The sequence below is a fragment of the Arachis duranensis genome, chromosome 3 (genome assembly GCF_000817695.3).
Source record: "Arachis duranensis cultivar V14167 chromosome 3, aradu.V14167.gnm2.J7QH, whole genome shotgun sequence".
NCBI classification, from domain to species: Eukaryota; Viridiplantae; Streptophyta; class Magnoliopsida; order Fabales; family Fabaceae; genus Arachis; species Arachis duranensis.
Genome location: NC_029774.3, coordinates 25,146,952 through 25,165,596, shown reverse-complemented (window position 1 = coordinate 25,165,596; position 18,645 = coordinate 25,146,952). Strand labels below are relative to the sequence as shown.

At 34.7% G+C, this 18,645-nt stretch overlaps 2 protein-coding genes across 2 annotated transcripts; one reads left to right on the top strand and one right to left on the bottom strand.

Moving 5' to 3' along the window:
- Positions 1–3,999: 3,999 nt before the first annotated feature.
- On the top strand, positions 4,000–6,272 carry LOC107478010 (polyubiquitin). Its single transcript, XM_016098109.3, has 2 exons — positions 4,000–4,166; positions 4,743–6,272. Exon 2 carries the CDS (start codon positions 4,743–4,745, stop codon positions 6,114–6,116), a length of 1,374 nt encoding a protein of 457 aa, XP_015953595.1. The 5' UTR covers positions 4,000–4,166; the 3' UTR covers positions 6,117–6,272.
- A 377-nt stretch (positions 6,273–6,649) lies between these two features.
- Positions 6,650–9,482, bottom strand: LOC107478011 (uncharacterized RING finger protein ECU07_0330). Its single transcript, XM_016098110.3, has 3 exons — positions 9,189–9,482; positions 8,612–8,694; positions 6,650–7,417 (listed from the first exon to the last, which is right to left on the bottom strand). The coding sequence occupies exons 1-3, from the start codon at positions 9,327–9,329 to the stop codon at positions 6,826–6,828; spliced, it is 816 nt and encodes a 271-aa protein (XP_015953596.1). The 5' UTR covers positions 9,330–9,482; the 3' UTR covers positions 6,650–6,825.
- Positions 9,483–18,645: the final 9,163 nt, after the last annotated feature.

The window sequence follows — 18,645 nt, the reverse complement described above, 5'->3', positions numbered from 1 at the left end:
GTATTATTAACCTTCTTTATTTCTGCATGATCCACAAACACATTTTTCACCCAATCTTCAACTGAGGTCTTCACAAGGCTCCAGTTGCTCTGGTAAAACATAGGGGGAAGACCATCTGGTCCCGGGGCTTTCCAAGCTCCCATAGAAAAGATAGCCGCAGAGACTTCTTCCACTGCAACCATACGATCCAGGCGCCCAACCTCTTCGGACGTCAAAGTAGGGAACAGACCGGAAGCTACTAACTTCTCATATGGCTGATCATCAGCATAAAGTGAAAGAAAGTGGTTCATGCCCAATTACTGAAGCTGAAACGTGTCATCTACCCAGTCACCATGTTGGTTCTTAAGCATTGTCACTCTATTTCTCCGTCTTCTAGCAGTTGCCAAATTGTGGAAGTAGGAGGTATTGTGATCCCCATAGTTTATCCACTTACATCTTGAATATTGTTTTCAAAGTATCTCCTCTTGAATAAAAATTGCTTCCAGTTCTTTCCATAACTTAGTTTGGAGATCCTCCAAAAAAAGATTCACTTCGAAACCAAGTTTCAAGGAGATACCATTCAGTCTGGCCAAAATTCTATTCTTTTTCCGATGAATATCACCAAAAACTTCCTTGTTTCAAACCTTTGCGGCTTCCATAAAGTTAGTCACATTTTGGTCCAAAGAAATTTCATCCTTCCAGTTTGTCTTCAACATAGAATTAAAGTTCTCATGAGTCAACCATGAAGCCAAAAACCGAAAGGGACAACAGGAGGACGCAGCAGTACTATCAACCCAAAGCTCCAGAAAAATTGGGACATGGTCTGATTTGAGTCTGGAAAGATGCTTTACCACGGCGCTATTAAAGCGTTGGGACCAAGCTGCATTAGTTACGTATCTATCCAACCGTCTTCTAATAATTCCTTTTTGCCAGGTAAACGGCTAACCTTTAGAGCCCAGGTCCTGCAACCCACACTCTAATAGGCAATCCGCAAAACGATCATGGTCTCTAGAGAGACCAGAGTTACCCCCTATATCAGTAGTAGATAAGACACAATTAAAGTCCCTCCTACACACCACTCACTAGTCAAATTATCCGCAATACTTTTCAGATCTTCCCAGAGACTAGTTCTCAGCCCAATTTATGGGGAGCCATAAACAACCGTAAAAAACCAAGGACTTTCCAAACCATATCTAAGTTTCATGTGGACATATTGTCTATGAGACATAAGGACCTCAACATTCCAAAAATTTGAATTCCATAAAATCCAGATGCCCCATGAAAAACCAATACCTTCTTCAAGAAACCAATCTGAGAAATCAAATCTCTTTGCAATCTTATTCGCCTTTGGACCCGATAGATGAGTTTCCAAAAGACACAACATATTGCAATTGAAATTCCTACATAAATCTTTAACCAAAGTAGAAAAACCTTTGCTACTAACACCTTTACAGTTTCAAGTAATAATATTCATAGGAAAAAATAAACAAGGAAGTATAAGAGACAACCAACTGAAGCGGCCTTAATCAAGTAGAGCAAGAAGCTGGTGTGGTATCCACCACCATCCTTACGGACTCATCCTCCATTACCAGAGAATCCGTCTGATTCGGGCATAAGCTAAGAATCTGAGTTGATCTAGGATCCGGCGGGTTAGCAGCCGCCAGTGCTTCTTCTTTCGCACTTTCCCTCAGAAACTTTAGTGCTTCGAGAGCCTCCTTCGAGGGTTGATGAATCTGAGTGAAAGGCACGCCATTTAAGAACAGCTCTTCATCCCCCGCCACATACTTCATCTGCTTCATCAAATTTAAAGTCCTCCAGTACTCTGTATCTTTTCGCTCCAAGTTAACTTTAGAGACCCCCTCCACTACCTCTTTTTCTTTTACAAATGATTCCTCCATACTCTTTGCTCCACCCTCCTTCTCACGAGAACTCCTCCCTTCTTGGGTTTTAGAAGTACCTTTCGGCCCAGCTAGCCTGCTCTTAGAGGAGGAGGTGTATTTGGGCAGCTCTAACTTCTTAGTCTTTCCCGCTTGTACTGAGTGCTTATTTGATGGAAAACCTTCTTTATGAACATGTGCTTCTATATTGGACTCCTCTTGTTCTACATATTCCAAAGATTGAAAACGTGAACCTGACCCAATTGGGTTACCTGTCTGGATTGAGGTCCCAACATTACCGTTGCTTCGATTAAATCTGCGCTGGGGTTTCTTAGCCAACATCCACGGCCCAAACACTCCTGAAGAATCAGCTCTTGCCGTCAAATTTGAAATCCCCTGAGCCACAGGATTTTGTTCCAACACATTAGGCGACGGTTGAGATGGATAAGGAACAGTTAAATTCGACTTGTCCGCAATAATCGCCATTGTTGCATCTCGAGGATCCCTGAGGACCTTACTACCCTCCATTGTAGCTTCTCTGCTCTCCTTCTCTGGTCGCCTACTCTTTGGGCAACCATCAATTCTATGCCCATACTTACCGCAACCAAAGCAGATAAGATGGAGACCTTCGTACTCTACTTTAAACTCCTTTCCGAGAACTTTTATAGCTGGGACAAGCTGGTTTCGCAGATCCACCTCCACACATAAGCGGGCAAACTTTCTCCTAGAGTGTATAGAAGTAGTTTGATCAATTTTCAACATTGTTCCGATCTTTCCACCTGCCCGCCATAGGAAGTGATAGGTGTAGAGTTCAACCGGCAGCTCCGGAATTCTCACCCACACCGCTAATTTTTGCATCGCATCCTCTGACGGTTGAAACAACGGTCTCCATCTCTGTACTAACAGGTAGTGTCCTGCCAACTGTCACGGCCCTTCAAAGAGCGCGTGTTTATAGTCACCTTCGTTGTCAAAGCGCACCAGGAAGAACTCTCCAGGCAGATCAATTACCTTCACATCCCCGTTCTCAGACCAAAAACGGTAAACCCACGAGTCCATAGATCGAAATCCAATATTCTTACCGAGTACCTTGACAATAAGAGAAAGCTTCCATGGACGACACCATTCGTCATGCCAAACTCACCTCATCAACCTCTGGCTTTGGATTGAAGGGAGCTGCTCTGCCGGCATCGTCTTCAGAGACCTCCTCCAACATATAGTCCTCCGCTACCATCTGAACAATTTCCTCCGGTGAAAGAGACGTTCTCGCACCTCCCATCAAGAGTCTATTCTTATAAGAGACTTCATATTCTGCTTCCGCCATTTGACTTTAGCTTTGACGAGGTCACTCTTTTTTCAAAACCGGATGGTATTACTCTCAAAACTTAGGGAACCATTCACAGGTTGCAGATCCATGTCCGCTGATCTTCCGTTCTCCTCTCGTCTAGTATCACTTCATCCCCGTTAGGTTTGACCTTCTTAGTGCTGCGGTTCATCAAGTCTTTCTCTTGAAAAGTCGTTTCATCGGGCGCCGTCACTCTCTCACTCATTTAGAATTTTTTGATGTACTCTCTATCTTTCTTTTCTATTTTTAGTGCATATTTTAATAATTTTATATATCTACAAATTTTATATCAAATACAAACAAATACAACAGATATTATGAATCGAATTCAGATTTGTCCAACCTTATATAGAAGATAACTCCTCTAAAATCAATTGGTGATGTAATAAGAATTCTCCTTTTCATTTTGCCCATTGAATTATGTATCACCATTTGGGAATCAGATTTTAATTTTTTATATCTTAAACCATATAGCAGCAATTCCCCAATGTACGCCATTTTTGGGTTACTCATCCTAATGGGTCACTACTTTTTTTTTGGTAAGGAATGGGTCACTAGTTTTGTACCCTCTATTTTTTTCAGGGCTGGCCCGTTAATTGCTAAAACAAAAAATATGAGGCTGGAAGATCCAAGATTTGAACCAAACAAAAAATGAAGGTAAAGAAAAAGAAGCTCCGAGATTATTGTGGAACCATATATGATTAACGGACTCTGTTATTAATTCTGTTAAAAGTCATTCTAATTCTAATCTTTGCTTATCGTCGAGGTTAACATTAACACGTGGCACATTTTTATTCGTTGCTTCAACGATATTTTCGTCATTAAGTCGGCACCTCAAAGCTATAAAATTCAACTCTTTCTTCCAACTCTCGTTATCGTACGCAACTCGCAATTGGAAATACGGAAAAGTTCTTTGATCGCAAAAACCTAATCTTCTTGATTCTGTTCATCGCGATCTTTGTTTCAAGGTAAGTCTTCGGATTCTGGCTAGCTGCTTTAATTGGTTGCTATTATCTGATTATAGAGGGCGTAGTTTGATGATTGCTTTAGGTTATTGATGATTATTGCTTTTGCATTTGCTTATTTTTTTGCTTTGATTTGTTTCCAATTTAGGAGAAGTGTGTTAGTTCTTACTGATTTTCTTTCTTTCATTTAACCTTGTTTCCGATCCGATCATTTTTTAATACGAACTCGGAAATTTTGATTAGGTTATGCTTCTCGATATGTTTATGCTTGGTGATTTAATCTTTCTTAAACGAGTCACGTGTTTAGTGTCTGTTGTTGGAAGATTGGTGCCAAGATATGTTTTTTATGTGTTGAGGTTCATGATTAGGGTTTCTGTATACAAACTTTCATAGTACTGAATCCGTGAGTCTGATGATCGGTTTGCGGTTTTTGGTTGCTTTGTCAAAGCTGTAGAAAGTAATGGTTTCTGAACTGGTTGCCGTTATGATTTTGTTGAGATTAGGTTTGTGATTTAATTTTCAGTTTGATGTCCAAGTACTCTCGGTGGTTGAAAATTTTGTGGCTTTTGTTTTGAACAGATGCAAATCTTCGTGAAAACCTTGACGGGCAAGACCATCACCCTTGAGGTGGAAAGTTCCGATACAATTGATAATGTCAAGGCCAAAATTCAGGATAAAGAAGGAATCCCTCCTGACCAGCAAAGGCTTATTTTTGCCGGAAAACAACTTGAAGATGGTAGAACCCTTGCCGATTACAACATTCAGAAGGAATCCACACTCCACTTGGTGCTTCGTTTAAGAGGTGGCATGCAAATTTTCGTAAAGACCTTGACTGGGAAAACCATCACCTTAGAGGTGGAATCCTCGGACACCATTGACAATGTCAAAGCCAAAATCCAAGACAAAGAGGGTATCCCACCTGACCAGCAGAGGTTGATTTTTGCTGGGAAGCAGCTTGAGGATGGAAGGACACTAGCAGATTACAACATTCAGAAGGAGTCAACGCTTCACTTGGTGCTCCGTTTGAGAGGTGGCATGCAGATTTTTGTCAAGACTTTGACAGGGAAGACCATAACACTAGAGGTGGAATCCTCTGATACCATTGACAATGTGAAAGCTAAGATTCAGGACAAGGAGGGCATTCCACCAGATCAGCAGAGGCTCATCTTTGCCGGTAAGCAGCTTGAAGATGGAAGGACGCTTGCAGATTACAATATTCAGAAGGAGTCCACTTTACATTTGGTGTTGCGGCTCCGTGGTGGCATGCAAATCTTTGTCAAGACACTAACCGGAAAGACAATAACCCTGGAGGTCGAATCTTCGGACACAATTGACAATGTCAAAGCAAAAATCCAAGACAAAGAGGGTATCCCACCTGATCAGCAGAGACTTATCTTTGCTGGTAAGCAGTTGGAGGATGGAAGGACCCTTGCTGATTACAACATTCAGAAGGAGTCCACCTTGCATCTTGTTTTGCGACTCCGAGGTGGAATGCAAATCTTTGTCAAGACCTTGACCGGAAAGACAATCACTTTGGAGGTTGAAAGTTCTGATACAATTGATAATGTGAAGGCGAAGATTCAGGACAAAGAGGGTATCCCTCCGGATCAGCAGAGGCTCATCTTTGCAGGGAAGCAGCTTGAAGATGGCCGTACTCTTGCTGATTACAACATACAAAAGGAATCTACTTTGCATTTGGTTCTGAGGCTCCGTGGTGGTATGCAAATTTTTGTGAAGACCCTGACGGGGAAGACCATTACTTTGGAGGTCGAAAGCTCTGATACCATTGATAATGTGAAGGCGAAGATTCAGGACAAGGAGGGTATTCCCCCCGATCAGCAGAGGCTCATCTTTGCTGGCAAACAATTGGAGGATGGTCGTACATTAGCAGACTATAATATCCAAAAGGAATCGACCCTCCATCTTGTCCTTCGCCTTCGTGGTGGCTTTTAAAATGGTGTGTGCGACTGTTATTGTGGCTTAGTATCCTTTTCAGGCTTAATGGATGTTGCTAGTTTTTCTATGTTAATTGGAATTGTGTAATGGTTTGAACAATTGCTACAGATAAAAAGTACTACTCTGTTATATAAAATTGCACTATTTTACCTAGATGGTATTTTTTTAAAAAATAGAAAGTATATATTTAATTATTGCTATAACAACGTAGTTAATATACTTTTATGGAATTGTGTATCCCCACCCACATAACGAGACATAATTGGTGATCAAAAGTTTCCGCACGAACTTTGCAAGTGTCTCGATTTTGAGTGAAACCAACCGACCTTATGCTGTTGGTAGGAATAGTTTGAGGTCTGCCAACACAATAAACAATTCTTGGATTAAGATTATTGCAAGAGCATACCATCTCCTTCCCTACTGAGCTGCAAATGGGTTTATTATTATTTAATCAAATTGTTTTTCAATTGAATGGAAGAAAGTAATAGACAAAACGCTTTATGGATTTAAGTAGGAAGAAGAACATAGCATGGGATGATTATGTGCTTGGATGCACCATGGACTTGAATTACCAAACTCGCAAAGTCACAATTCAGCAGTACATATCCCATCAAATCTTATATAGAATATGTTTGCGAAGTAAAGACAAAGCTTCTTGCCAACACAAGAATAACAAATTCTTGTGTATGTATATCTATGGTTCCTACTAGTACATTCCATTCCCCAACTGAAAAGCTTCTTCCATGGCGCTCAAAATTGACAAAAGCTCACCAGCAATTAGTTCACTTGGTTCCATATTTGCAATGTTACTGCTATTGAATGAAGAAGGGTAAAGGTTCCCTCTAACTCTCTCAATTATCACAAACCTACAAACTGGGCACTGTCCTTTGCTTGTTACCCAAGGCACTATGCATTCCTCATGGAACATGTGGTTACATGGTGTCACCATAACTTCTTCTTTTGCCTCAAAATCTTCCAAGCAAACAGCACAACTCTTACCTTCTTCATCCTTGTCTTTCTCCCTTTCTCGAACACCATTTGACCCGTTGTTGTTGTCGCCTCTGTAGTATAGGCTGAGCCTCCGGGCTAGCCGCTTTGGCACGGGGTTGTAGACTTCTTTCTTGAGCTTGCTAAGAGCCATTGACTCAGAATTTTCTACTTGTGGGGGAATCTCTCTGGTTGTTGCGGTTCGTGGCGGTGATTGCCGAAAAATATCTCTGAACCTAGGGTTTGAGCCCCTTCCTATCTCGCCATTATTAAAATGAAATTGTTGCCTGTTATTTGGTTGTGCTTCAAAACTGCAAAATGGTCAAAGTTGGTCAATTAAATCAGCTAGGATTTTCTTGAGTCTTAACCCCTCAAGCTTATGTTTTAAAGCTCCTACGGAACAAAACGAGAGTGAATTGAATTGTGTTTATTAAGTGTGAAATTCACAGAGAAAATTTGGAAAGAAAATAGTCACTAGATTTGGGTATGATACACTTGATATTCATGATGCAGCTCATTGGTTTATGCAACTACTAAGATCAAATATAATAAACTCTGCCCTGACTATCTACCAAAGTTATACTCACTGGTTACAACGTTTGTGCACTGCAAATAATAACATTGTGCCAAAATTACGCTCCTGGTTTCTTCCTTTTACTTTCTTAATAATGGAAATTTGATATGATTTCATTCTTATTTAGGCTTTTTTATCATTTAATTCATATTTGAACAGATATCCAAATTGGTTCTAATGAATTTTTTAGATAGAATATCTTGGTTTCTAACAAATTTTTATTTTCTAGAAATCTTTAAAAATTATGCTTGTCGTACAGATTGATTTATCCATTATTTCGAAGAAAGGCTTAATTTGTCATATAGTAATATTTTTGCGATCTAATAGCCTTTTATATAGTTATATAAAAAAATATATGCACTACTACCGCAATTATTAAATACTTCCATGGGACACGGGACAAAATTATTCCATCTATTATAAAACTTCTATAACAATTGGTGTTTAAATTTATGAAAGAATAAACATTTAAATTGGTGTCTAAAAAATTTATTTTTCTAAATATTTGTTAGAATTTTTTGGAGACTAATTTTTGTATTTATGTTTCTTAAAAAAAATTACACTAAAAAACTTGATTAAGAATTGAGTACAAATTTAAGCTATAGGAACCTAGTTAAAGTTGGAGTATAATTACAGGTAAATACCTAAAATTTACAGATTTAATGGTTAGAAAAAAAATTGCTAAATCCTGATTCTTTAGCAAATCTGTTTAGCTGGTGTTCTCTGAAATTTACATAAAACAGAATACTTTAATTCCTATAATTAATGTGTATACCATTTGGAATGAGCATCAATAAATACTCAACCAATATGAATATCAAACTAATCAAGAGCAATCATATTTATATTAAGGAATTGTTGAATGATAACCTATTACCTACGTAAACAATTAAATTAAATTAAGGCAAATTATATTTCAATTTGGTCTTACTTTGGAGCAGTGTGGCGTCCTGATGATGGACTTCTGCTTTCCCACACCCTCCTTGGATCTATCACACCTGAATTCCTGTTACCCTGTTATTATAAACCAAAACCATATACAAAATAGTCACAAATTGAATTTTCTTTTCGACTAACTCACGTATCATGGAACCAATTATTAGAGATATAATTATTTATGTATTTAAATTTTTGGGAAAAGTAATATCATGATAGGATATTAGAATTTCTATTATAAAAATGTATAGTGTTCAATCCTTGTCACAAAAATCCAAAAAGAGGCTAAAGGAACGACGTATTAGAGATATAACCATTTACCTATCTCTTTCTATTAATTTAAATTTTTGAAATAAATAGTATCATGACACAAATAAAAATTGTATATATTATAGGAAGAGTTTCAAGTATACCTGAAATACTGTGTTCCAGTTGTTTTAACCGTTGATCTCAATTATAAAAAATATATATAATATATATTAATTAAAATCAACGGTTAAAAGTATTGGAACACTAATATTCCAGGTACACTTAAATTTTTTCCAACATTATATATTTATATGTATACTTACAGTGTTATGGTTAGAGCGAGATCTGTAATACACAGGCACGTCATTGGAATCAGTATTATCAAAAGTGTAAACATTAAATGCTCTTGTATCACTACTTGTTCTGCGAGACCCAGGCAAAGGCATGAAATAATTGTTGCTCATGATGATTTCACCTTCCTCTTCAAACTAAACATGTAATGGGTTCCTTACTTGGGTTGTAAATATAGCTTCCAAGAATTTGTAAACTTTGGAAATTAATGGTGCTGTTCATTTAATTAGTTGTCACGAAGAACATATACTAAGTAATGTTGTCACTTCTACTCTCTCTGCTTTTGAGTTCCTTTAGTTTCTATTCCGATGCAAATCCTTATTCTTACTCCACGTTGATGATGCTTTTCCCTAGTGGCTGCTGCTCAGAAATGAATAGAAAGAAATCAAAGAATCATATTCTTTCATGTGCTAATGGATCCTTTTTATATTTATTTATTTCGGTGTTTCTTGGAGCATTTGAGAATTGAGAGGATCGAAATGCATAAATTAAATGAGGATAGAAGAGAATACATTTAAATTAATTTTAAGATGCTCATAGTTAGGACAATTAATAATTAAATTTTTAAATACAAAAATATTTAAAAAATAATAAGAATAGCCTAAAGTTACTTTATTATCCATCAAGCTTTTTTATTTTATATTTTTTAGTTATAGATGAAATAATTTGTTAATTTTAGAGGTAATAAACTCGTAATTATAAATATTACATATATAAAATTATAGATGTTAAGTTAAATAAAAAGAATTTTGGGTTATTGTATTTTTTAGCATTATAATTTTAAATATATATTATGTATCAGACTAAATATTTGTTTGGACGTTATTATTTTGATTAAAAAAAATATTTTTTTAATGAAAAAATATCTTTTTTTTAGCGTGTTGGGTAATTTTCTAGTAATAAAAAAAAAACATCAGAAAAATAAAAAAAATATCTTTTTTGAGAAGATGTAATTTACATCTTTTTTTAAAAGATTTTTCTTTAAAAAAATATTTTTCATATAATAAATAAACAAAAAAATATTTTTATATTATTATACCCAAACATAATTGATTAATAAAAAAAATCTTTTTATATAAAATATCAAAATATAAAATTATTTTTATTTTTTATAAGATTTTTTTAAAAAAATAACTTAAAAAAATTTTCTTTTAGAAGTTGACCCAAACAAACCTTAATATCAAGTGTTAAAATTGTATACGATGGGATTGGTAGATTTTTGTTGTCTGAGGTAATAACTATGACAAATTCAACTTTTTTGAAATTAATGTTATTTATAATTTTTCATATTAAAATGAGAACTCGTGATGCAAAATACATGGATAAAAAAGGATTCAGTTACAAGATGAGCCCTTTTTTATACATTAAATGAGAATTATGTACTATGGTTGATATAATAGTTATAACGTATAAGAAATTGACCATTACTCATTAAAATTGGCTTTTCAAATTGATTTTAACCTTTCATAACGATGATTGTCATTTTTATATGTAGTTTTAATTTCTTGACACATAGTGAAAAAAAAAATCAAAAAGAAAGAGAAAAAACATCTTACATATATACTTGAAGAGCTAAGAAGATTATCTACTCTAATGAAAAGAGAAAACAAAAAGAATGTTTTAAACACAGAAGGAAAAAAAGAAGCAGCATAGTTTATTAAGTAATGCTTACCAACACAAATACAACAATTCTTTTTGGTCTGAGTAGGAATATGGTAGGAATATAGATATAAGTCTTAAATTTGTTTTCTCCGTTTTTATATGATATATTCAGATTATTTTTAAGTTTTAAACGTATTCATTTTGGTATCTGATATTTATAATTTTAATCAAGTTGACCCTTCTTTTGCCAACTAATTTCAATAAAATACCTATATGTGTAATTCATTTTATATTTGATAAATGAAAACAATTATATATTTATATTTGTAGTTTTTAAAAATTAAAAATACTTTTAAAATTATCTAAAAAAATTTTAAAATTGATTTATATTTATTAAAATTAAAATATCTAATATAATTTTATATATTAATAAATATTTAAATTTACTCTTAATTAGTTATTGAGGCCAAATTTTCCTCTATTTTTTGTTTTCTCATAAACAATTCCCGCCAATTAAGCAGGTCTTTATATATTCCCTCACCGTAAGAGTCTACAGAAACTGCAGCGGACACACATTACCTTCACATATTCATCAGGTATGAACTTTTGGCTAATTTTTTTTGTTATGGAAGTAAAAGTGGTGATATACTTTAATATTGTAATTTTTGGTGTTTTTTAAAACTGTGGAAGTACACAAATTTCTGGGTTCGATTTCTGTACTTAAAATTTTTTAATTTTTTTAACACAAATTTCTAGGACCGATTTGTGTATCTCTCAGAAATCTCTGGGTCCGATTTGTGTACCTCTCAGAAATCGGACGGTCCGATTTATGTACCTCTAGAAATCAGACAGTCCAATTTGTGTACCTCTAACAGATCGGACGGTCCGATTTCTGCTTCTCTAATTAAACGATCCCACATTTAAGTATAAACTCCAACAATCCACATTTAAGAAAAACACCACTACCACTCCAATATTAAAAATAAAAAAGTCATGAACTTTTATCTTGAATTATTTTGTATTTCTCTAATTATTGAGCCTCTCTTTTATTATTCTCTCTATCTTTGAAGGATTGCCGAACTGAAAATCAATTCAAAGATTTTTATAAGCTGAATTCTAATATGTCTATGCCTATAATGGTAACATATATTTTTTTAATATTTTAGTAACATATTTTTTAGTAATTTTTTTAAAAAATATTATTTTAATTTTAACAATACATTCTAAAATATTATAATTATGGTAGTCATCTTTATATAGTATATTAAAATGTATCTTTCTATAAATTTATGAATTAAGTTTTAAAGTAGTCTCTAAAATTACATTTGGGATTTAAAGTGGTCCTTAAACTTAAAATTACCTAAATTTATTCTTGAAATTGCATTTTAGAACCCAAACTCGTCCTTTAAGCAATTTCCGTTCACTTAGTACCACCGAAAAACTGATCTGGACTCTATATTGACATGTTGGCAAACCTTAAAACGACACAGTATTGTATTGGCGCGCAAACATTGTGAAACGATGTCGTTTGACACTACATTATAACCCCTCTCTTAAAGTTAAATCAACACTTCTCTCTCCCTCTCAAAATACATACTGAGACGTTTCTTCTTCCCTTTATTCCTCAACGGCAATGACGTGATTGGCGTCGCTGCAGTTGTTGTCTTCGAAAACGACTACACTCCAGCATTGGTTTTATCATCGTCATCATTTAGAGAAAGTGTGCTGAAGACTATTTCTCCCTTAAAAGTAAGCAAAAAAAAAAGAAGAAATAAAAATAAGAGATATTCTGTTTTACTTTAATGTTGTTAATATAATTTTTTTAATAGTTAAATACAGTTATTTATGGTTAATTTTGTGGGTATGTATGTTGATAATTTGCTGTTTTTGCTAAAATTTCATCGGAACTAATTTTGTTAGTGACCAGAATAATTTTTTTTTAATCAATGGTTGCTCATTATGGTTGATAGCTACTTCATTTTTTAGCTTGATTCAGATGTTTCAGATGAATGATCCTTTTATTTTTTTGATGGTGATATATTTTAGCATCCTTTTATTAGCATCATATTACCATCATAAAATAATTCATCATAGTAGTTATGACATCTATTGTGGTTGTGCATTCATTTAATTGGTTTAGTTACGTTGGTTGTTAATTTTTGTTCACTTATATAAAAAATTTTATCACAAGATATGAATATTAATATTATTTTTTATTTATAGTATGTGAAAAATTCTATCATCAAGACAAATTTTATAAACGGTCATTTGTTTTAACGGTAAAATTGCAAGCCTGATTTAAAATTATTTGGAGCATAACATAACAATGTAATGAAATTTGATAGTAGCATTCTAAACTTATTGATAATCTCATTGTCCTTCAAAAAAATATGTTGCTAATTTCTAAATCTTGCTTAATACATGTCAATATGGCTTCTATAATTATTTGATTGTTCACCCTTTATGTGTGTGTAGTATTTTAGAATAATAGCCTATCATGATGGATAAGAATTCAGCAACAGACATGAGAAGAGAAAATCTAGAGATTGTGATCTAATTGGTGATTACGGTTTTTCAAATTTCCCACAAGGATCAATATGCCATCAAAAAGTTTATCATGTATTATCACTTATTCGTTACTTATTCCATGTGTTAAGATAGAGTCCAAATCAATTTTCTAGCAAGTGGATGGAAATTATTTGAAGGATGAGTTTGGATTCTCGAGTGTAACTTTAGAGATGAATTTAAATAACTATTAAGTTTAAGAACCACTTCGAGTCCCAAATACAATTTTAGAGATTACTTTAAGACTTAATTCATAAATTTATTGTAAAATAAATAATTAAGGAAGATATAAAAAATATGAAATAAAAAAGTGTAAATAAAAAAATCTAGTATTAATATAATTAGTTCACTATAAATGATTCATATATGTGTTTATTTATTATATGAAGTAATGTGAAACATCATCGGAGGTTAACCTCCTATTTATAAGCATGTAGGATGAAAATTTTCCACCTTCATTAATATCATTCTCTCTTGAGAATGTAAGTCTCATATGGGAAATGGGCATCTACGTCCCATTCCTATCACAACACTCTCCCTTGGATGACCATTTAGAATTATTGCCTCATTAAAACCTTACTAAAGGAAAACCCTGTGGGAAAAACCTTAGTGAAGGAAAAAGAATACAATATCCTTTGTGATTGGGACTGTCTCATTAAAAACCTTGTCAAGAAAAACCCAATGGGAAAAAACTTGACCAAGGAAAAAAGAGTACAGTCTCCCCCTCTTGCCGACATCATTTAATGTCTCAAAATCGGCGCATCCTAATCTCATGTACCAATCTTTCAAAGGAGGATTTTGGGAGTGACTTTGTGAATAAATCTGCCAGATTGTCACTTGAGCGGATCTGTTGGATATCAATTGTCCCTTGATTTTGAAGATCATGAGTGAAGAAGAATTTGGGAGAAATATACTTTGTTCTATCACTTTTGATGTATCCACCCTTAAGTTGAGCAATGCATGCTGTATTATCTTCAAACAGGACAGTTGGAGCTATCTTATGATCAATCAGTCCACATGATGATAGAATATATTGAACCAGACTCCTCAGCCAAAAACACTCGCGACTAGCTTCATGAATCGCCAGTATTTCAGCATGATTAGAGGATGTTGCAGCAATCGCCTGTTTCGTGGACCTCCAAGATATAGCTGTACCACCATATGTGAACAAGTATCCTATTTGAGATCTCCCTTTATGTGGATCAGACAAGTATCCGGCATTTGCATAGCCAACTAGTTGTGACTTGGATCCATAGGGATAAAACAATCCTATATCAATCGTCCCATGAAGATATCGAAAGATTTGTTTAATTCCACTCCAATGTCTTCTGGTTGGAGAGGAACTATATCTTGCTAGTAAATTCACCGCGAATGATATGTTAGGTCGCGTATTATTAGCAAGATACATTAGCGCTCCAATGGCACTAAGATATGGTACTTCAGGAACAAGGATATCCTCATTTTCTTCTTTAGGACAGAATTGATCCTTTTTCACATCCAAAGATCTTACGATCATTGGGGTACTTAATGGATGTGACTTATCCATATAAAATCTTTTCAAGATCTTTTTTGTATATGTTGTTTGATGAATAAAGATCCCACTTTTTATATGCTCGATCTGCAGGTCGAGACAAAACTTAATCTTTCCAAGATCTTTCATCTCAAACTCTTCTTTTAGAGTTTTTATAATTGTTGGAATCTCTTCAAGAGTCCCAATGATATTTAAATCATCAACGTACACAGCAATTATAATAAATCCAGAAGCAGTTTTCTTTATGAAAACACACGGGCATATATCATCATTCTTGAATCCGTTTTTGGCCAGATACTCAGTAAGATGATTATACCACATTCGTCCAGATTGCTTTAGACCATATAAAGATCTTTGCAAATTGACTGAGTATAACCCTTGCGAATATTCATTGGATGGTTTAGATATTTTTAGTCCTTCAGGGACTTTCATATAGATATCACGATCTAATGAGCCGTATAAATAGGCTGTTACCACATCCATTAAATGCATATGCAGTTTATGATATACAGATAAACTGACCAAATAACGCAATGTTATCGCATCCACTACAGGGGAATATGTTTCTTCATAATCTATACCGGGCCTTTGTGAAAAACCTTGTGCCACAAGTCGGGCTTTATAGCACACAACTTCATTTTTCTCATTTCGTTTTCTCACAAATACCCACTTATATCCAACAGGTTTTACATCTTCAGGTGTACGGACTATAGGTCCAAAGACTTCACGTTTTGCAAGTGAGTCTAATTCAGCCTTCATGGCTGCTTCCCATTTTGGCCAATCATTTCTTTGTCGACATTCTTCAACTGATCTTGGCTCAAGATCCTTACTTTCATGCATGATATTTAATACCACATTATATGCAAATATTTCATTGATAATTGTCTTATTTCAGTCCCATTTCTCTCCTGTAAAGACATAATTTATCGAGATCTCGTCATTTTCACAATTTTCAGGTACCTGAACGTCTTCTGGCATTATATCAGAATTTTGGACAACTACAGGTGTCTCTACTATGTCTTTTTCAACAGGAATAGTATTTACCTCTTTTCTCTTTCGAGGATTTTTGTCTTTGGAACCGACAGGCCTGCCACGCTTCTGGCGTGAATTTGCTTCAGTGGCTGCTTGTCCTACTGGGACATCAATTTGAATTGGAGCATTTTCCGCTGGTATATAAGATTTGGTTATCCTCTTTGTATCGGAAAATACATCAGGCAATTCATTTGATATTCTTTGCAAATGTATAATCTTTTGAACTTCTAGTTCACATTGCCCTGATCGAGGATCTAAATGCATCAACGATGACGCATTCCAATTAAGTTCCTTTTCAGGGATCTTCTTCTCTCCCCCTAATGTTGGAAATTTTGATTCATCAAAATGACAATCCGCAAACCGGGCTTTAAATACATCTCCAGTTTGTATCTCAAGATATCTCACTATAGAGGGAGAATCATATCCAACATATATTCCTAATTTTCTTTGGGGTCCTATTTTGGTACCATTAGGTGGTGCAATGGAAAGATATATCGCACACCCAAATATTCTTAAATGGGGAACATTTGGCTGCTGGCCAAAAGCTAATTGCATAGGAGAGAACTGATGGTAACTCGTTGGTCTCAAACGAATAAGTGCTGCGACATGTAAAATAGCATGCCCCAAACCGAGGTTGGGAGATTTGTTCTCATAAGCAAGGGTCTAGCAATTAATTGGAGGCGTTTAATAAGTGATTCTGCTAACCCATTTTGTGTGTGAACATAAGCTACTGGATGTTCAACACTTATTCCATTAGCCATACAATAAGCATCAAAAGCTTGGGAAGTAAATTCACCAGCATTATCAAGACGAATTGCTTTGATTGGATTTTCTGGAAATTGTGCTTTTAATCGAATAATTTGAGCCAATAATCTCGCAAACGCCAGGTTGCGAGAGGACAATAAGCACACATGTGACCATCTTGAAGATGCGTCTATTAGAACCATAAAATATCTAAAAGATCCACATGGTGGATGAATAGGTCTACATATATCACCTTGAATCCTTTCCAGGAATTCAGGGGACTCAAATTCAACCTTTACTGGTGATGGCCTTAAAATTAACTTTCCCTGAGAACATGCAGTACAACAAAATTCACTAGTTTTAAGAATCTTTTGGTTCTTTAGTGAATGTTCATGAGAGTTTTCAATAATTCTCCTCATCATGGTTGTTCCCGGATGACCCAATCGGTCGTGCCAAGTTATGAACTCATTTGAGTTAGTAAATTTCTGGTTTACAATGGCATGTGATTCAATTGCACTAATCTTGGTATAATACAACCCATATGAAAATGAGGGTAATTTTTCTAATATAACTTTCTTATTTGAATCATGAGTTGTGATACATAAATACTCATGATTTTCCTCATTCATCGTCTCAACATGATATCCATTTTGGCGAATATCTTTGAAACTCAACAAGTTCCTCAGAGACTTGGTAGATAATAGTGCATTATTTATTATAAATTTTGTTCCTCCAAGAAACAAAATTATAGCTCTTCTGGAGCCTTCTATCACATTGCCTGAGCCAATAATAGTATTAACATATTCCTCTTTTGGCACAAGATGGGTAAAATATATATCACTTTTGATAATAGTATGTGAACTAGCACTATCCGCAAGGCATACATCTTCATTACATATCCTTGCCATTCTCTTCAAAGACAAATAATAATAAAATGAGTAGAATGCATAGTTAAATTGAATACGTGATCGGAATTATTTTTCTAAGAAATACTGTACATAAAAATAATGTCATATACTAAAATTTCATTTTAAAACATGACACATTTAAAAATTCATAAACATTAATATTTCATTATTTATATACATCATATTTGATACTTAAATACATAGAAAATAAAACTTAATAATAAGTTCTTTACATTATTTATTTACATGGATACATAACAATCCCACATTTTAAACTATTCCATCATTGATCAAATGACCAATATTTCCTTCAGGATCCTCAAAGAAATCAGATACATCATAATGGGTGGTGGAATTTTCAGCATCATTTGAAACGAAATTCGACTCTTTTCCCTTGTCGTCTTTTTTCAAAGATGCCAGGTAAAGATCGACGAGATGCCTTAGGGTACGACAGGTACGTGACCAATGGCCCTTTCCACCACAACGGAAACACTTATCCTCTGTTGATTTATTCTACCCGATATTCCTTTCTTTATCCCACTTCGGTGAGATCCTCTCTTTTGAACATAATTCTTTTTCCTTCCATAATTCTTCTTATTATTAAAACCTTGCCATTTACCTCTTCTGGGGTAATTTGCCACATTTACTTCAGGAAATGGGGCAGCGCCAGCTGGGCGTGCTTCATGATTTTTTAATAACAACTCATTGTTGCGTTCAGCAACAAGAAGGCAAGAAATTAACTCAGAATATTTTTTAAACCCTTTCTCTCGATACTGCTGCTGCAGGAGCACATTCGAGACATGGAAGGTTGAGAAAGTTTTTTCCAACATATCATGATAAGTTATCTTTTCCCCACATAATTTCATTCGTGAGGTGATTCGAAACATTGCAGAATTATATTCATTTATAGATTTAAAATCTTGTAGACGCAAGTGCGTCCATTCATATCAGGCTTGAGGAAGTATTACCGTTTTTTGATGATTATACCTTTCTTCAAGGTCTTTCCAAAGATCTGCAGGATCTTTTAATGTAAGATATTCATTTTTC